The following is a 22,724-nucleotide window of genomic DNA, read 5'->3' as shown; positions in this document are numbered from 1 at the left end:
CTGACTCAGTACCGGTGCCCCCTGTATATAACCTCCACACTGACTCAGTACTGGTACCCCCTGTATATAACCTCCACACTGACTCGGTATCGGTGCCCCCTGTATATAACCTCCACACTGACTCTGTACCGGTACCCCCTGTATATAACCTCCACACTGACTCGGTACCGGTACCCCCTGTATATAACCTCCACACTGACTCGGTATCGGTGCCCCCTGTATATAACCTCCACACTGACACTGTACTGGTACCCCCTGTATATAACCTCCACACTGACTCGGTACCGGTACCCCCTGTATATAACCTCCACACTGACTCGGTATCGGTGCCCCCTGTATATAACCTCCACACTGACTCAGTACCGGTGCCCCCTGTATATAGCCTCCACACTGACTCTGTACCAGTAACCCTGTATATAGCCTCCACATTGACTCTGTACCGGTGCCCCCTGTATATAACCTCCACACTGACTCAGTACTGGTACCCCCTGTATATAACCTCCACACTGACTCAGTACCGGTACCCCCTGTATATAACCTCCACACTGACTCGGTATCGGTACCCCCTGTATATAACCTCCACACTGACTCAGTACCGGTGCCCCCTGTATATAACCTCCACACTGACTCAGTACCGGTGCCCCCTGTATATAACCTCCACACTGACTCAGTACTGGTGCCCCCTGTATATAACCTCCACATTGACTCTGTACCGGTACCCCCTGTATATAACCTCCACATTGACTCTGTACCGGTACCCCCTGTATATAACCTCCACATTGACTCTGTACCGGTACCCCCTGTATATAACCTCCACACTGACTCAGTACTGGTACCCCCTGTATATAACCTCCACACTGACTCTGTACCGGTACCCCCTGTATATAACCTCCACACTGACTCAGTACCGGTACCCCCTGTATATAACCTCCACACTGACTCAGTACCGGTACCCCCTGTATATAACCTCCACATTGACTCTGTACCGGTACCCCCTGTATATAACCTCCACATTGACTCTGTACCGGTACCCCCTGTATATAACCTCCACACTGACTCGGTACCGGTACCCCCTGTATATAACCTCCACATTGACTCTGTACCGGTACCCCCTGTATATAACCTCCACATTGACTCTGTACCGGTACCCCCTGTATATAACCTCCACATTGACTCAGTACCGGTACCCCCTGTATATAGCCTCCACATTGACTCTGTACCGGTACCCCCTGTATATAACCTCCACATTGACTCTGTACCGGTACCCCCTGTATATAACCTCCACACTGCCCCGTACCGGTACCCCCTGTATATAACCTCCACACTGACTCGGTACCGGTGCCTCCTGTATATAACCTCCACACTGACTCGGTATCGGTACCCCCTGTATATAACCTCCACACTGACTCAGTAACTGTACCCCCTGTATATAACCTCCATACTGACTCGGTATCGGTACCCCCTGTATATAACCTCCACACTGACTCAGTACCGGTGCCCCCTGTATATAACCTCCACACTGACTCAGTACCGGTACCCCCTGTATATAACCTCCACACTGACTCGGTATCGGTACCCCCAGTATATAACCTCCACACTGACTCAGTACCGGTGCCCCCTGTATATAACCTCCACACTGACTCAGTACCGGTGCCCCCTGTATATAACCTCCACACTGACTCGGTATCGGTGCCCCCTGTATATAACCTCCACACTGACTCTGTACCGGTACCCCCTGTATATAACCTCCACACTGACTCGGTACCGGTACCCCCTGTATATAACCTCCACACTGACTCGGTATCGGTGCCCCCTGTATATAACCTCCACACTGACTCTGTACTGGTACCCCCTGTATATAACCTCCACACTGACTCGGTACCGGTACCCCCTGTATATAACCTCCACACTGACTCGGTATCGGTGCCCCCTGTATATAACCTCCACACTGACTCAGTACCGGTGCCCCCTGTATATAGCCTCCACACTGACTCTGTACCAGTAACCCTGTATATAGCCTCCACATTGACTCTGTACCGGTGCCCCCTGTATATAACCTCCACACTGACTCAGTACTGGTACCCCCTGTATATAACCTCCACACTGACTCAGTACCGGTACCCCCTGTATATAACCTCCACACTGACTCGGTATCGGTACCCCCTGTATATAACCTCCACACTGACTCAGTACCGGTGCCCCCTGTATATAACCTCCACACTGACTCAGTACCGGTGCCCCCTGTATATAACCTCCACACTGACTCAGTACTGGTGCCCCCTGTATATAACCTCCACATTGACTCTGTACCGGTACCCCCTGTATATAACCTCCACATTGACTCTGTACCGGTACCCCCTGTATATAACCTCCACACTGACTCAGTACTGGTACCCCCTGTATATAACCTCCACACTGACTCTGTACCGGTACCCCCTGTATATAACCTCCACACTGACTCAGTACCGGTACCCCCTGTATATAACCTCCACACTGACTCAGTACCGGTACCCCCTGTATATAACCTCCACACTGACTCTGTACCGGTACCCCCTGTATATAACCTCCACATTGACTCTGTACCGGTACCCCCTGTATATAACCTCCACATTGACTCTGTACCGGTACCCCCTGTATATAACCTCCACACTGACTCGGTACCGGTACCCCCTGTATATAACCTCCACATTGACTCTGTACCGGTACCCCCTGTATATAACCTCCACATTGACTCTGTACCGGTACCCCCTGTATATAACCTCCACATTGACTCAGTACCGGTACCCCCTGTATATAGCCTCCACATTGACTCTGTACCGGTACCCCCTGTATATAACCTCCACATTGACTCTGTACCGGTACCCCCTGTATATAACCTCCACACTGCCCCGTACCGGTACCCCCTGTATATAACCTCCACACTGACTCGGTACCGGTGCCTCCTGTATATAACCTCCACACTGACTCAGTACTGGTACTCCCTGTATATAACCTCCACACTGACTCTGTACCGGTACCCCCTGTATATAACCTCCACACTGACTCTGTACCGGTGCCTCCTGTATATAGCCTCCACACTGACTCAGTACTGGTACCCCCTGTATATAACCTCCACACTGACTCTGTACCGGTACCCCCTGTATATAACCTCCACACTGACTCAGTACTGGTACTCCCTGTATATAACCTCCACACTGACTCGGTATCGGTACCCCCTGTATATAACCTCCACACTGACTCAGTATCGGTACCCCCTGTATATAACCTCCACACTGACTCAGTACCGGTGCCTCCTGTATATAACCTCCACACTGACTCAGTATCGGTACCCCCTGTATATAACCTCCACACTGACTCAGTACCGGTGCCTCCTGTATATAACCTCCACACTGACTCAGTAACGGTACCCCCTGTATATAACCTCCACACTGACTCAGTATCGGTACCCCCTGTATATAACCTCCACACTGACTCAGTACCGGTGCCTCCTGTATATAACCTCCACACTGACTCAGTATCGGTACCCCCTGTATATAACCTCCACACTGACTCAGTACCGGTGCCTCCTGTATATAACCTCCACACTGACTCAGTAACGGTACCCCCTGTATATAACCTACACACTGACTCAGTACCGGTACCCCCTGTATATAGCCTCCACACTGACTCAGTACCGGTGCCTCCTGTATATAACCTCCACACTGACTCAGTAACGGTACCCCCTGTATATAACCTCCACACTGACTCAGTACCGGTACCCCCTGTATATAACCTACACACTGACTCAGTACCGGTGCCTCCTGTATATAACCTCCACACTGACTCAGTACCGGTACCCCCTGTATATAACCTCCACACTGACTCGGTAACGGTACCCCCTGTATATAACCTCCACACTGACTCGGTACTGGTACCCCCTGTATATAACCTCCACACTGACTCAGTACCGGTACCCCCTGTATATAGCCTCCACACTGACTCTGTACCGGTACCCCCTGTATATAGCCTCCACACTGACTCAGTATCGGTACCCCCTGTATATAGCCCCCACACTGACTCGGTACTGGTACCCCCTGTATATAACCTCCACACTGACTCAGTACCGGTGCCCCCTGTATATAACCTCCACACTGACTCGGTACTGGTACCCCCTGTATATAACCTCCACACTGACTCAGTACCGGTGCCCCCTGTATATAACCTCCACACTGACTCAGTACCGGTACCCCCTGTATATAACCTCCACACTGACTCGGTATCGGTACCCCCAGTATATAACCTCCACACTGACTCAGTACCGGTGCCCCCTGTATATAACCTCCACACTGACTCAGTACCGGTGCCCCCTGTATATAACCTCCACACTGACTCGGTATCGGTGCCCCCTGTATATAACCTCCACACTGACTCTGTACCGGTACCCCCTGTATATAACCTCCACACTGACTCGGTACCGGTACCCCCTGTATATAACCTCCACACTGACTCGGTATCGGTGCCCCCTGTATATAACCTCCACACTGACTCTGTACTGGTACCCCCTGTATATAACCTCCACACTGACTCGGTACCGGTACCCCCTGTATATAACCTCCACACTGACTCGGTATCGGTGCCCCCTGTATATAACCTCCACACTGACTCAGTACCGGTGCCCCCTGTATATAGCCTCCACACTGACTCTGTACCAGTAACCCTGTATATAGCCTCCACATTGACTCTGTACCGGTGCCCCCTGTATATAACCTCCACACTGACTCAGTACTGGTACCCCCTGTATATAACCTCCACACTGACTCAGTACCGGTACCCCCTGTATATAACCTCCACACTGACTCGGTATCGGTACCCCCTGTATATAACCTCCACACTGACTCAGTACCGGTGCCCCCTGTATATAACCTCCACACTGACTCAGTACCGGTGCCCCCTGTATATAACCTCCACACTGACTCAGTACTGGTGCCCCCTGTATATAACCTCCACATTGACTCTGTACCGGTACCCCCTGTATATAACCTCCACATTGACTCTGTACCGGTACCCCCTGTATATAACCTCCACACTGACTCAGTACTGGTACCCCCTGTATATAACCTCCACACTGACTCTGTACCGGTACCCCCTGTATATAACCTCCACACTGACTCAGTACCGGTACCCCCTGTATATAACCTCCACACTGACTCAGTACCGGTACCCCCTGTATATAACCTCCACACTGACTCTGTACCGGTACCCCCTGTATATAACCTCCACATTGACTCTGTACCGGTACCCCCTGTATATAACCTCCACATTGACTCTGTACCGGTACCCCCTGTATATAACCTCCACACTGACTCGGTACCGGTACCCCCTGTATATAACCTCCACATTGACTCTGTACCGGTACCCCCTGTATATAACCTCCACATTGACTCTGTACCGGTACCCCCTGTATATAACCTCCACATTGACTCAGTACCGGTACCCCCTGTATATAGCCTCCACATTGACTCTGTACCGGTACCCCCTGTATATAACCTCCACATTGACTCTGTACCGGTACCCCCTGTATATAACCTCCACACTGCCCCGTACCGGTACCCCCTGTATATAACCTCCACACTGACTCGGTACCGGTGCCTCCTGTATATAACCTCCACACTGACTCAGTACTGGTACTCCCTGTATATAACCTCCACACTGACTCTGTACCGGTACCCCCTGTATATAACCTCCACACTGACTCTGTACCGGTGCCTCCTGTATATAGCCTCCACACTGACTCAGTACTGGTACCCCCTGTATATAACCTCCACACTGACTCTGTACCGGTACCCCCTGTATATAACCTCCACACTGACTCAGTACTGGTACTCCCTGTATATAACCTCCACACTGACTCGGTATCGGTACCCCCTGTATATAACCTCCACACTGACTCAGTATCGGTACCCCCTGTATATAACCTCCACACTGACTCAGTACCGGTGCCTCCTGTATATAACCTCCACACTGACTCAGTATCGGTACCCCCTGTATATAACCTCCACACTGACTCAGTACCGGTGCCTCCTGTATATAACCTCCACACTGACTCAGTAACGGTACCCCCTGTATATAACCTCCACACTGACTCAGTATCGGTACCCCCTGTATATAACCTCCACACTGACTCAGTACCGGTGCCTCCTGTATATAACCTCCACACTGACTCAGTATCGGTACCCCCTGTATATAACCTCCACACTGACTCAGTACCGGTGCCTCCTGTATATAACCTCCACACTGACTCAGTAACGGTACCCCCTGTATATAACCTACACACTGACTCAGTACCGGTACCCCCTGTATATAGCCTCCACACTGACTCAGTACCGGTGCCTCCTGTATATAACCTCCACACTGACTCAGTAACGGTACCCCCTGTATATAACCTCCACACTGACTCAGTACCGGTACCCCCTGTATATAACCTACACACTGACTCAGTACCGGTGCCTCCTGTATATAACCTCCACACTGACTCAGTACCGGTACCCCCTGTATATAACCTCCACACTGACTCGGTAACGGTACCCCCTGTATATAACCTCCACACTGACTCGGTACTGGTACCCCCTGTATATAACCTCCACACTGACTCAGTACCGGTACCCCCTGTATATAGCCTCCACACTGACTCTGTACCGGTACCCCCTGTATATAGCCTCCACACTGACTCAGTATCGGTACCCCCTGTATATAGCCCCCACACTGACTCGGTACTGGTACCCCCTGTATATAACCTCCACACTGACTCAGTACCGGTGCCCCCTGTATATAACCTCCACACTGACTCGGTACTGGTACCCCCTGTATATAACCTCCACACTGACTCAGTACCGGTGCCTCCTGTATATAACCTCCACACTGACTCAGTACCGGTACCCCCTGTATATAACCTACACACTGACTCAGTACCGGTGCCTCCTGTATATAACCTCCACACTGACTCAGTACCGGTACCCCCTGTATATAACCTCCACACTGACTCGGTAACGGTACCCCCTGTATATAACCTCCACACTGACTCGGTACTGGTACCCCCTGTATATAGCCTCCACACTGACTCAGTACTGGTACCCCCTGTATATAACCTCCACACTGACTCAGTACTGGTACCCCCTGTATATAGCCTCCACACTGACTCAGTACTGGTACCCCCTGTATATAGCCTCCACACTGACTCAGTACTGGTACCCCCTGTATATAACCTCCACACTGACTCAGTACTGGTACCCCCTGTATATAGCCTCCACACTGACTCAGTATCGGTACCCCCTGTATATAACCTCCACACTGACTCAGTACTGGTACCCCCTGTATATAACCTCCACACTGACTCTGTACCGGTACCCCCTGTATATAACCTCCACACTGACTCAGTACTGGTACCCCCTGTATATAGCCTCCACACTGACTCAGTATCGGTACCCCCTGTATATAACCTCCACACTGACTCAGTACTGGTACCCCCTGTATATAACCTCCACACTGACTCAGTACTGGTACCCCCTGTATATAGCCTCCACACTGACTCAGTATCGGTACCCCCTGTATATAACCTCCACACTGACTCAGTACTGGTACCCCCTGTATATAACCTCCACACTGACTCAGTACTGGTACCCCCTGTATACAGCCTCCACACTGACTCAGTACTGGTACCCCCTGTATATAACCTCCACACTGACTCAGTACTGGTACCCCCTGTATACAGCCTCCACACTGACTCAGTACTGGTACCCCCTGTATATAACCTCCACACTGACTCAGTACCGGTACCCCCTGTATACAGCCTCCACACTGACTCAGTACTGGTACCCCCTGTATATAACCTCCACACTGACTCAGTATCGGTGCCCCCTGTATATAACCTCCACACTGACTCAGTACTGGTACCCCCTGTATATAACCTCCACACTGACTCAGTATCGGTGCCCCCTGTATATAACCTCCACACTGACTCAGTACAGGTGCCCCCTGTATATAGCCTCCACACTGACTCAGTATCGGTGCCCCCTGTATATAACCTCCACACTGACTCGGTAACGGTGCCCCCTGTATATAACCTCCACACTGACTCAGTATCGGTGCCCCCTGTATATAACCTCCACACTGACTCAGTACTGGTACCCCCTGTATATAACCTCCACACTGACTCAGTATCGGTGCCCCCTGTATATAACCTCCACACTGACTCAGTACAGGTGCCCCCTGTATATAGCCTCCACACTGACTCAGTATCGGTGCCCCCTGTATATAACCTCCACACTGACTCGGTAACGGTGCCCCCTGTATATAACCTCCACACTGACTCAGTATCGGTGCCCCCTGTATATAACCTCCACACTGACTCAGTATCGGTGCCCCCTGTATATAACCTCCACACTGACTCAGTACTGGTACCCCCTGTATATAACCTCCACACTGACTCGGTACCGGTACCCCCTGTATATAACCTCCACACTGACTCGGTACCGGTACCCCCTGTATATAACCTCCACACTGACTCAGTACCGGTACCCCCTGTATATAACCTCCACACTGACTCAGTACCGGTACCCCCTGTATATAACCTCCACACTGACTCAGTACCGGTACCCCCTGTATATAACCTCCACACTGACTCAGTATCGGTGCCCCCTGTATATAACCTCCACACTGACTCAGTACTGGTACCCCCTGTATATAACCTCCACACTGACTCGGTACCGGTACCCCCTGTATATAACCTCCACACTGACTCGGTACCGGTACCCCCTGTATATAACCTCCACACTGACTCGGTACCGGTACCCCCTGTATATAACCTCCACACTGACTCGGTACCGGTACCCCCTGTATATAACCTCCACATTGACTCAGTATCGGTACCCCCTGTATATAACCTCCACACTGACTCGGTACCGGTACCCCCTGTATATAACCTCCACACTGAATCGGTACCGGTACCCCCTGTATATAGCCTCCACACTGACTCGGTACCGGTACCCCCTGTATATAACCTCCACACTGACTCGGTACCGGTACCCCCTGTATATAACCTCCACACTGACTCGGTACCGGTACCCCCTGTATATAGCCTCCACACTGACTCAGTACCGGTACCCCCTGTATATAACCTCCACACTGACTCAGTACCGGTACCCCCTGTATATAACCTCCACACTGACTCAGTACTGGTACCCCCTGTATATAACCTCCACACTGACTCGGTACCGGTACCCCCTGTATATAACCTCCACACTGACTCGGTACCGGTACCCCCTGTATATAACCTCCACACTGACTCGGTACCGGTACCCCCTGTATATAACCTCCACACTGACTCGGTACCGGTACCCCCTGTATATAACCTCCACATTGACTCAGTATCGGTACCCCCTGTATATAACCTCCACACTGACTCGGTACCGGTACCCCCTGTATATAACCTCCACACTGACTCGGTACCGGTACCCCCTGTATATAGCCTCCACACTGACTCGGTACCGGTACCCCCTGTATATAACCTCCACACTGACTCGGTACCGGTACCCCCTGTATATAACCTCCACACTGACTCGGTACCGGTACCCCCTGTATATAGCCTCCACACTGACTCAGTACCGGTACCCCCTGTATATAACCTCCACACTGACTCAGTACCGGTACCCCCTGTATATAACCTCCACACTGACTCAGTACTGGTACCCCCTGTATATAACCTCCACACTGACTCGGTACCGGTACCCCCTGTATATAGCCTCCACACTGACTTGGTACCGGTGCCCCCTGTATATAACCTCCACACTGACTCTGTCCCGGTACCCCCTGTATATAGCCTCCACACTGACTCGGTACCGGTACCCCCTGTATATAACCTCCACACTGACTCAGTACCAGTACCCCCTGTATATAGCCCCCACACTGACTCGGTACCGGTACCCCCTGTATATAACCTCCACACTGACTCAGTATCGGTGCCCCCTGTATATAACCTCCACACTGACTCAGTACTGGTACCCCCTGTATATAACCTCCACACTGACTCGGTACCGGTACCCCCTGTATATAACCTCCACACTGACTCAGTACCGGTACCCCCTGTATATAACCTCCACACTGACTCGGTACCGGTACCCCCTGTATATAACCTCCACACTGACTCGGTACCGGTACCCCCTGTATATAGCCTCCACACTGACTCAGTACCGGTACCCCCTGTATATAACCTCCACACTGACTCAGTACCGGTACCCCCTGTATATAACCTCCACACTGACTCAGTACTGGTACCCCCTGTATATAACCTCCACACTGACTCGGTACCGGTACCCCCTGTATATAACCTCCACACTGACTCGGTACTGGTACCCCCTGTATATAACCTCCACACTGACTCTGTACTGGTACCCCCTGTATATAACCTCCACACTGACTCGGTACCGGTACCCCCTGTATATAGCCTCCACACTGACTCGGTACCGGTACCCCCTGTATATAACCTCCACACTGACTCAGTACCGGTACCCCCTGTATATAACCTCCACACTGACTCGGTACCGGTACCCCCTGTATATAACCTCCACACTGACTCAGTACAGGTGCCCCCTGTATATAGCCTCCACACTGACTCAGTATCGGTGCCCCCTGTATATAACCTCCACACTGACTCAGTACCGGTACCCCCTGTATATAACCTCCACACTGACTCAGTACCGGTACCCCCTGTATATAACCTCCACACTGACTCGGTACCGGTACCCCCTGTATATAACCTCCACACTGACTCGGTACCGGTACCCCCTGTATATAACCTCCACACTGACTCAGTACTGGTACCCCCTGTATATAACCTCCACACTGACTCGGTACCGGTACCCCCTGTATATAGCCTCCACACTGACTCAGTACCGGTACCCCCTGTATATAGCCTCCACACTGACTCGGTACCGGTACCCCCTGTATATAGCCTCCACACTGACTCAGTACCGGTACCCCCTGTATATAACCTCCACACTGACTCAGTACCGGTACCCCCTGTATATAACCTCCACACTGACTCGGTACCGGTACCCCCTGTATATAACCTCCACACTGACTCGGTACCGGTACCCCCTGTATATAACCTCCACACTGACTCGGTACCGGTATCCCCTGTATATAGCCTCCACATTGACTCTGTACTGGTACCCCCTGTATATAACCTCCACACTGACTCTGTACTGGTACCCCCTGTATATAGCCTCCACACTGACTCAGTACTGGTGCCCCCTGTATATAACCTCCACACTGACTCTGTACCGGTACCCCCTGTATATAACCTCCACACTGACTCGGTACCGGTACCCCTGTATATAGCCTCCACACTGACTCAGTACCGGTATCCCCTGTATATAGCCTCCACACTGACTCAGTACTGGTACCCCCTGTATATAACCTCCACACTGACTCAGTACTGGTACCCCCTGTATATAGCCTCCACACTGACTCAGTACTGGTACCCCCTGTATATAGCCTCCACACTGACTCAGTACTGGTACCCCCTGTATATAGCCTCCACACTGACTCAGTACTGGTACCCCCTGTATATAGCCTCCACACTGACTCAGTACCGGTACCCCCTGTATATAGCCTCCACACTGACTCAGTATCGGTACCCCCTGTATATAGCCTCCACACTGACTCAGTACTGGTACCCCCTGTATATAACCTCCACACTGACTCGGTACCGGTACCCCCTGTATATAACCTCCACACTGACTCAGTACCGGTGCCTCCTGTATATAACCTCCACACTGACTCAGTATCGGTACCCCCTGTATATAACCTCCACACTGACTCAGTACCGGTGCCTCCTGTATATAACCTCCACACTGACTCAGTAACGGTACCCCCTGTATATAACCTCCACACTGACTCAGTATCGGTACCCCCTGTATATAACCTCCACACTGACTCAGTACCGGTGCCTCCTGTATATAACCTCCACACTGACTCAGTATCGGTACCCCCTGTATATAACCTCCACACTGACTCAGTACCGGTGCCTCCTGTATATAACCTCCACACTGACTCAGTAACGGTACCCCCTGTATATAACCTACACACTGACTCAGTACCGGTACCCCCTGTATATAGCCTCCACACTGACTCAGTACCGGTGCCTCCTGTATATAACCTCCACACTGACTCAGTAACGGTACCCCCTGTATATAACCTCCACACTGACTCAGTACCGGTACCCCCTGTATATAACCTACACACTGACTCAGTACCGGTGCCTCCTGTATATAACCTCCACACTGACTCAGTACCGGTACCCCCTGTATATAACCTCCACACTGACTCGGTAACGGTACCCCCTGTATATAACCTCCACACTGACTCGGTACTGGTACCCCCTGTATATAACCTCCACACTGACTCAGTACCGGTACCCCCTGTATATAGCCTCCACACTGACTCTGTACCGGTACCCCCTGTATATAGCCTCCACACTGACTCAGTATCGGTACCCCCTGTATATAGCCCCCACACTGACTCGGTACTGGTACCCCCTGTATATAACCTCCACACTGACTCAGTACCGGTGCCCCCTGTATATAACCTCCACACTGACTCGGTACTGGTACCCCCTGTATATAACCTCCACACTGACTCAGTACCGGTGCCTCCTGTATATAACCTCCACACTGACTCAGTACCGGTACCCCCTGTATATAACCTACACACTGACTCAGTACCGGTGCCTCCTGTATATAACCTCCACACTGACTCAGTACCGGTACCCCCTGTATATAACCTCCACACTGACTCGGTAACGGTACCCCCTGTATATAACCTCCACACTGACTCGGTACTGGTACCCCCTGTATATAGCCTCCACACTGACTCAGTACTGGTACCCCCTGTATATAACCTCCACACTGACTCAGTACTGGTACCCCCTGTATATAGCCTCCACACTGACTCAGTACTGGTACCCCCTGTATATAGCCTCCACACTGACTCAGTACTGGTACCCCCTGTATATAACCTCCACACTGACTCAGTACTGGTACCCCCTGTATATAGCCTCCACACTGACTCAGTATCGGTACCCCCTGTATATAACCTCCACACTGACTCAGTACTGGTACCCCCTGTATATAACCTCCACACTGACTCTGTACCGGTACCCCCTGTATATAACCTCCACACTGACTCAGTACTGGTACCCCCTGTATATAGCCTCCACACTGACTCAGTATCGGTACCCCCTGTATATAACCTCCACACTGACTCAGTACTGGTACCCCCTGTATATAACCTCCACACTGACTCAGTACTGGTACCCCCTGTATATAGCCTCCACACTGACTCAGTATCGGTACCCCCTGTATATAACCTCCACACTGACTCAGTACTGGTACCCCCTGTATATAACCTCCACACTGACTCAGTACTGGTACCCCCTGTATACAGCCTCCACACTGACTCAGTACTGGTACCCCCTGTATATAACCTCCACACTGACTCAGTACTGGTACCCCCTGTATACAGCCTCCACACTGACTCAGTACTGGTACCCCCTGTATATAACCTCCACACTGACTCAGTACCGGTACCCCCTGTATACAGCCTCCACACTGACTCAGTACTGGTACCCCCTGTATATAACCTCCACACTGACTCAGTATCGGTGCCCCCTGTATATAACCTCCACACTGACTCAGTACTGGTACCCCCTGTATATAACCTCCACACTGACTCAGTATCGGTGCCCCCTGTATATAACCTCCACACTGACTCAGTACAGGTGCCCCCTGTATATAGCCTCCACACTGACTCAGTATCGGTGCCCCCTGTATATAACCTCCACACTGACTCGGTAACGGTGCCCCCTGTATATAACCTCCACACTGACTCAGTATCGGTGCCCCCTGTATATAACCTCCACACTGACTCAGTACTGGTACCCCCTGTATATAACCTCCACACTGACTCAGTATCGGTGCCCCCTGTATATAACCTCCACACTGACTCAGTACAGGTGCCCCCTGTATATAGCCTCCACACTGACTCAGTATCGGTGCCCCCTGTATATAACCTCCACACTGACTCGGTAACGGTGCCCCCTGTATATAACCTCCACACTGACTCAGTATCGGTGCCCCCTGTATATAACCTCCACACTGACTCAGTATCGGTGCCCCCTGTATATAACCTCCACACTGACTCAGTACTGGTACCCCCTGTATATAACCTCCACACTGACTCGGTACCGGTACCCCCTGTATATAACCTCCACACTGACTCGGTACCGGTACCCCCTGTATATAACCTCCACACTGACTCAGTACCGGTACCCCCTGTATATAACCTCCACACTGACTCAGTACCGGTACCCCCTGTATATAACCTCCACACTGACTCAGTACCGGTACCCCCTGTATATAACCTCCACACTGACTCAGTATCGGTGCCCCCTGTATATAACCTCCACACTGACTCAGTACTGGTACCCCCTGTATATAACCTCCACACTGACTCGGTACCGGTACCCCCTGTATATAACCTCCACACTGACTCGGTACCGGTACCCCCTGTATATAACCTCCACACTGACTCGGTACCGGTACCCCCTGTATATAACCTCCACACTGACTCGGTACCGGTACCCCCTGTATATAACCTCCACATTGACTCAGTATCGGTACCCCCTGTATATAACCTCCACACTGACTCGGTACCGGTACCCCCTGTATATAACCTCCACACTGACTCGGTACCGGTACCCCCTGTATATAGCCTCCACACTGACTCGGTACCGGTACCCCCTGTATATAACCTCCACACTGACTCGGTACCGGTACCCCCTGTATATAACCTCCACACTGACTCGGTACCGGTACCCCCTGTATATAGCCTCCACACTGACTCAGTACCGGTACCCCCTGTATATAACCTCCACACTGACTCAGTACCGGTACCCCCTGTATATAACCTCCACACTGACTCAGTACTGGTACCCCCTGTATATAACCTCCACACTGACTCGGTACCGGTACCCCCTGTATATAACCTCCACACTGACTCGGTACCGGTACCCCCTGTATATAACCTCCACACTGACTCGGTACCGGTACCCCCTGTATATAACCTCCACACTGACTCGGTACCGGTACCCCCTGTATATAACCTCCACATTGACTCAGTATCGGTACCCCCTGTATATAACCTCCACACTGACTCGGTACCGGTACCCCCTGTATATAACCTCCACACTGACTCGGTACCGGTACCCCCTGTATATAGCCTCCACACTGACTCGGTACCGGTACCCCCTGTATATAACCTCCACACTGACTCGGTACCGGTACCCCCTGTATATAACCTCCACACTGACTCGGTACCGGTACCCCCTGTATATAGCCTCCACACTGACTCAGTACCGGTACCCCCTGTATATAACCTCCACACTGACTCAGTACCGGTACCCCCTGTATATAACCTCCACACTGACTCAGTACTGGTACCCCCTGTATATAACCTCCACACTGACTCGGTACCGGTACCCCCTGTATATAGCCTCCACACTGACTTGGTACCGGTGCCCCCTGTATATAACCTCCACACTGACTCTGTCCCGGTACCCCCTGTATATAGCCTCCACACTGACTCGGTACCGGTACCCCCTGTATATAACCTCCACACTGACTCAGTACCAGTACCCCCTGTATATAGCCCCCACACTGACTCGGTACCGGTACCCCCTGTATATAACCTCCACACTGACTCAGTATCGGTGCCCCCTGTATATAACCTCCACACTGACTCAGTACTGGTACCCCCTGTATATAACCTCCACACTGACTCGGTACCGGTACCCCCTGTATATAACCTCCACACTGACTCAGTACCGGTACCCCCTGTATATAACCTCCACACTGACTCGGTACCGGTACCCCCTGTATATAACCTCCACACTGACTCGGTACCGGTACCCCCTGTATATAGCCTCCACACTGACTCAGTACCGGTACCCCCTGTATATAACCTCCACACTGACTCAGTACCGGTACCCCCTGTATATAACCTCCACACTGACTCAGTACTGGTACCCCCTGTATATAACCTCCACACTGACTCGGTACCGGTACCCCCTGTATATAACCTCCACACTGACTCGGTACTGGTACCCCCTGTATATAACCTCCACACTGACTCTGTACTGGTACCCCCTGTATATAACCTCCACACTGACTCGGTACCGGTACCCCCTGTATATAGCCTCCACACTGACTCGGTACCGGTACCCCCTGTATATAACCTCCACACTGACTCAGTACCGGTACCCCCTGTATATAACCTCCACACTGACTCGGTACCGGTACCCCCTGTATATAACCTCCACACTGACTCAGTACAGGTGCCCCCTGTATATAGCCTCCACACTGACTCAGTATCGGTGCCCCCTGTATATAACCTCCACACTGACTCAGTACCGGTACCCCCTGTATATAACCTCCACACTGACTCAGTACCGGTACCCCCTGTATATAACCTCCACACTGACTCGGTACCGGTACCCCCTGTATATAACCTCCACACTGACTCGGTACCGGTACCCCCTGTATATAACCTCCACACTGACTCAGTACTGGTACCCCCTGTATATAACCTCCACACTGACTCGGTACCGGTACCCCCTGTATATAGCCTCCACACTGACTCAGTACCGGTACCCCCTGTATATAGCCTCCACACTGACTCGGTACCGGTACCCCCTGTATATAGCCTCCACACTGACTCAGTACCGGTACCCCCTGTATATAACCTCCACACTGACTCAGTACCGGTACCCCCTGTATATAACCTCCACACTGACTCGGTACCGGTACCCCCTGTATATAACCTCCACACTGACTCGGTACCGGTACCCCCTGTATATAACCTCCACACTGACTCGGTACCGGTATCCCCTGTATATAGCCTCCACATTGACTCTGTACTGGTACCCCCTGTATATAACCTCCACACTGACTCTGTACTGGTACCCCCTGTATATAGCCTCCACACTGACTCAGTACTGGTGCCCCCTGTATATAACCTCCACACTGACTCTGTACCGGTACCCCCTGTATATAACCTCCACACTGACTCTGTACCGGTACCCCTTGTATATAACCTCCACACTGACTCGGTACCGGTACCCCCTGTATATAACCTCCACACTGACTCGGTACCGGTACCCCCTGTATATAACCTCCACACTGACTCGGTACCGGTACCCCCTGTATATAACCTCGTTATTGTTATGTTATTGTGTTACTTTTTATATTTTATTTCCAGAGTGGCACAGCGGTCTAAGACACTGCATCTCAGTGCTTGAGGCGTCACTACAGACACCCTGGTTTGAATCCAGGCTGTATCACAACCGGCCGTGATTGGGAGTCCCCATAGGGTGGTGCACAATTGGCCCAGCATCGTCCGGGTATGGTCGTCAATGTAAATAAGAATTTATTCTTAACTGACTTGCTTAGTTAAATAAAATATAAATATATATATATATATATATATATATATATACATATATACACACACATATTGATGTCATATATCCACTTCAAATCAGTATAGACGAAGGGGAGAGAGGTTAAAAAAGGATTTTAAAGTCTTGAGACAATGGAGACATGGATTGTGTACAGTCGTGGCCAAAAGGTTTGAGAATGACATGAATTAACTGAGGTCTTCTGCCTCAGTTTGTATGATGGCAATTTGCATACACTCCAGAATGTTATGACGAGTGATCAGATGAATTGCAAATCAATCGTAAAGTCCCTCTTTGTCATGCAAATGAACTGAACCCCCTAAAAACATTTCCACTGCATTTCAGCCCTGCCACAAAAGGACCAGCTGACATCATGTCAGTGATTCTCTCGTTAACACAGGTGTGAGTGTTGATAAGGACAAGGCTGGAGATCACTCTGTCATGCTGATTGTTCAAATAACAGACTGGAAGCTACAAAAGGAGGGTGGTCATTGTTCTTCCTCTGTCAACCATGGTTACCTGCAAGGAAACACGTGCCGTCGTCATTGCTTTGCACAAAAAAAGGCTTCACAGGCAAGGATATTGCTGCCAGTAAGATTGCACCTAAATCAACCATTTATCGGCTCATCAAGAACTTCAAGGAGAGCGGTTTAATCGCCCAAGAAAGTCCAGCAAGCGCCAGGACCGTCTCCTAAAGTTGATTCAGCTGCAGGATCGGGGCCCCACCAGTACAGAGCTTGCTCAGGAATGGCAGCAGGCAGGTGTGAGTGCATCTGCACACACAGTGAGGTCAATACTTTTGTAGATGTCCTGGTGTCAAGAAGGGCAGCAAAGAAGCCACTTCTCTCCAGGAAAAACATCTGGGACAGACTGATATTCTGCAAAAGGTACAGGGATTGGACTGCTGAGGACTGGGGTAAAGTCATTTTCTCTGATGAATCCCCTTTCCGATTGTTTGGGGTATCTGGAAAAAAGCTTGTCCAGAGAAGACAAGGTGAGCGCTACCATCAGTCCTGGGTCATGCCAACAGTAAAGAATCCTGAGACCATTCATGTGTGGGGTTGCTTCTCAGGCAAGGGACTGGGCTCACTCACAATTTTGCCTAAGAACACAGCCATGAATAAAGAATGGTACCAACACATCCTCCGAGAGCAACTTCTCCCAACCATCCAGGGAACAGTTTGGTGACGAACAATGCCTTTTCCAGCATGGTGGAGCACCTTGCCATAAGACAAAAGTCATAACTAAGTGGATCGGGGAACACAACATCAATATTTTGGGTCCATGGCCAGGAAACTCCCCAGACCTTAATCCCATTGAAAACTTGTGGTCAATCCTCAAGAGGCGGGTGGACAAACAAAACCCACAAATTCTGACCAACTCCAAGCATTGATGATGCCAGAATGGGCTGCCATCAGTCAGGATGTGGCCCAGAAGGTAATTGACAGCATGCCAGGGTGGATTGAAAAGGTCTTGAAAAAGAAGGGTCAACACTGCAAATATATCACCAGCCACTTTAAACAATGCTACTTAATATAATGTTTACAGACCCTACATTATTCATCTCATATGTATATACTGTACTCGATACCATCTACTGCATCTTGCCTATGCCGCTCTGTACCATCACTCATTCATATATCCTTATGTACATATTCTTTATCCCCTTACACTGTGTATAAGACAGTAGTTTTGAAATTGTTAGGTTAGATTACTCGTTGGTTATTACTGCATTGTCGGAACTAGAAGCACAAGCATTTCGCTACACTCGCATTAACATCTGCTAACCATGTGTATGTGACAAATACATTCGATTTTATTTGATATTGACTCTTTGCATCAACTTCATGTCCTTGTCAATAAAAGCCTTTTGACACTTATGAAATGCTTGTAATTATACTTCAGTATCCATAGTAACATCTGACAAAAAATATCTAAAGACACTGAAGCAGCAAACCTTGTGGAAATTAATATCTGTCATTCTCAAAACTTTTAGGCAGCAGTCTATATGGAATAGGGTCCCATTTGGGACAGTTAGGCTGCAGTCTATATGGAATAGGGTCCCATTTGGGACAGTTAGGCAGCAGTCTATATGGAATAGGGTCCCATTTGGGACAGTTAGGCAGCAGTCTATATGGAATAGGGTCCCATTTGGGACAGTTAGGCAGCAGTCTATATGGAATAGGGTCCCATTTGGGACAGTTAGGCAGCAGTCTATATGGAATAGGGTTCCATTTGGGACAGTTAGGCAGCAGTCTATATGGAATAGGGTCCCATTTGGGACAGTTAGGCAGCAGTCTATATGGAATAGGGGGCCATTTGGGACAGTTAGGCAGCAGTCTATATGGAATAGGGGGCCATTTGGGACAGTTAGGCAGCAGTACTGCTGCTTCTTCTAATTATTGACTCATTGAATTGAAGGTCAGGTGTTAGATGGAGGTTAGGGGTCATACCTCGTCCCGTCTTGGGGTCGCGTACAGCCCGTTTGGGGCTGGGATTTAGACCCTTGCTGGTCATCGTCTGAGCGCTGGGGGGGGTGTCCGCCGGGGTGCCAAGGTTACGGGGGAGGAGCTTGCGTGAATTCTGGGACATTGAGTCCGTCTGAGTCTTCACACCGCTGCACCTCACCGCTGGGGAGAGAAGGAGAAAAAGAGAGAAGGGGAAAGAGAGAGAGAAGAGGAGAGAGAGAAGGGGAGAGAGAGAAGGGGAGAGAGAGAAGGGGAGAGAGAGAAGGGGAGAGAGAGAAGGGGAGAGAGAGAAGGGGAAAGAGAGAAGGGGAGAGAGAGAAGGGGAGAGAGAGAAGGGGAGAGAGAGAAGGGGAAAGAGAGAAGGGGAAAGAGAGAAGGGGGAAGAGAGAGAAGGGGAGAGAAGAAAGGAAAGAGCGAGAAGGACAGAGAGACAGAGAAAGAGACAGAGAGAGAGACAGCGAGACAGAGAGAGAAGGGGAAAGAGCGTGAGAGTGGAGAGAGGAAAGGAAAGAGCGAGAAGGACAGAGAGACAGAGAAAGAGACAGAGAGAGACAGCGAGACAGAGAGAGAAGGGGAAAGAGCGTGAGAGTGGAGAGAGGAAAGGAAAGAGCGAGAAGGACAGATAGACAGAGAAAGAGAGAGAGAGAGACAGCGAGACAGAGAGAGAAGGGGAAAGAGCGTGAGAGTGGAGAGAGGAAAGGAAAGAGCGAGAAGGACAGAGACAGAGAAAGAGACAGAGAGAGAGACAGCGAGACAGAGAGAGAAGGGGAAAGAGCGTGAGAGTGGAGAGAGGAAAGGAAAGAGCGAGAAGGACAGAGAGACAGAGAAATTTATTTTATTTTTTATTTATTTTACCTTTATTTAACCAGGTAGGCAAGTTGAGAACAAGTTCTCATTTACAATTGCGACCTGGCCAAGATAAAGCAAAGCAGTTCGACAGATACAACAACACAGAGTTACACATGGAGTAAAACAAACATACAGTCAATAATAAAGTATAAACAAGTCTATATACAATGTGAGCAAATGAGGTGAGAAGGGAGGTAAAGGCAAAAAAAGGCCTTGGTGGCAAGGTAAATACAATATAGCAAGTAAAACACTGGAATGGTAGTTTTGCAATGGAAGAATGTGCAAAGTAGAAATAAAAAATAATGGGGTGCAAAGGAGCAAAATAAATAAATAAATTAAATACAGTTGGGAAAGAGGTAGTTGATAGGGCTAAATTATATGTGGGCTATGTACAGGTGCAGTAATCTGTGAGCTGCTCTGACAGTTGGTGCTTAAAGCTAGTGAGGGAGATAAGTGTTTCCAGTTTCAGAGATTTTTGTAGTTCGTTCCAGTCATTGGCAGCAGAGAACTGGAAAGAGAGGCGGCCAAAGAAAGAATTGGTTTTGGGGGTGACTAGAGAGATATACCTGCTGGAGCGTGTGCTACAGGTGGGAGATGCTATGGTGACCAGCGAGCTGAGATAAGGGGGGACTTTACCTAGCAGGGTCTTGTAGATGACATGGAGCCAGTGGGTTTGGCGACGAGTATGAAGCGAGGGCCAGCCAACGAGAGCGTACAGGTCGCAATGGTGGGTAGTATATGGGGCTTTGGTGACAAAACGGATTGCACTGTGATAGACTGCATCCAGTTTGTTGAGTAGGGTATTGGAGGCTATTTTGTAAATTACATCGCCAAAGTCGAGGATTGGTAGGATGGTCAGTTTTACAAGGGTATGTTTGGCAGCATGAGTGAAGGATGCTTTGTTGCGAAATAGGAAGCCAATTCTAGATTTAACTTTGGATTGGAGATGTTTGATATGGGTCTGGAAGGAGAGTTTACAGTCTAACCAGACACCTAAGTATTTGTAGTTGTCCACGTATTCTAAGTCAGAGCCGTCCAGAGTAGTGATGTTGGACAGGCGGGTAGGTGCAGGTAGTGATCGGTTGAAGAGCATGCATTTAGTTTTACTTGTATTTAAGAGCAGTTGGAGGCCACGGAAGGAGAGTTGTATGGCATTGAAGCTTGCCTGGAGGGTTGTTAACACAGTGTCCAAAGAAGGGCCGGAAGTATACAGAATGGTGTCGTCTGCGTAGAGGTGGATCAGAGACTCACCAGCAGCAAGAGCGACCTCATTGATGTATACAGAGAAGAGAGTCGGTCCAAGAATTGAACCCTGTGGCACCCCCATAGAGACTGCCAGAGGTCCGGACAACAGACCCTCAGATTTGACACACTGAACTCTATCAGAGAAGTAGTTGGTGAACCAGGCGAGGCAATCATTTGAGAAACCAAGGCTGTTGAGTCTGCCGATGAGGATGTGGTGATTGACAGAGTCGAAAGCCTTGGCCAGATCAATGAATACGGCTGCACAGTAATGTTTCTTATCGATGGTGGTTATGATATCGTTTAGGACCTTGAGCGTGGCTGAGGTGCACCCATGACCAGCTCTGAAACCAGATTGCATAGCAGAGAAGGTATGGTGAGATTCAAAATGGTCGGTAATCTGTTTGTTGACTTGGCTTTCGAAGACCTTAGAAAGGCATGGTAGGATAGATATAGGTCTGTAGCAGTTTGGGTCAAGAGTGTCCCCCCCTTTGAAGAGGGGGATGACCGCAGCTGCTTTCCAATCTTTGGGAATCTCAGACGACACGAAAGAGAGGTTGAACAGGCTAGTAATAGGGGTGGCAACAATTTCGGCAGATAATTTTAGAAAGAAAGGA

General features: G+C 50.1%; 1 protein-coding gene across 2 annotated transcripts in view; it reads right to left on the bottom strand.

The window, feature by feature from the left end:
- Window positions 1–22,724, bottom strand: part of smg1 (SMG1 nonsense mediated mRNA decay associated PI3K related kinase) — a 167,830-nt gene that overhangs the window by 4,675 nt on the left and 140,431 nt on the right. For both annotated transcript variants that reach the window (XM_090197766.1, XM_090197767.1), the window contains one exon: window positions 20,002–20,178. In XM_090197766.1, the coding sequence (XP_090053892.1) occupies window positions 20,002–20,178 (177 nt within the window). The remainder of the gene's footprint in view (window positions 1–20,001; window positions 20,179–22,724) is intronic.

This window comes from Oncorhynchus mykiss, chromosome 13 (assembly GCF_057628025.1).
Source record: "Oncorhynchus mykiss isolate SJ-2025 chromosome 13, ASM5762802v1, whole genome shotgun sequence".
Lineage (NCBI taxonomy): Eukaryota > Metazoa > Chordata > Actinopteri > Salmoniformes > Salmonidae > Oncorhynchus > Oncorhynchus mykiss.
This window is presented reverse-complemented; position numbering and strand designations above follow the sequence as displayed.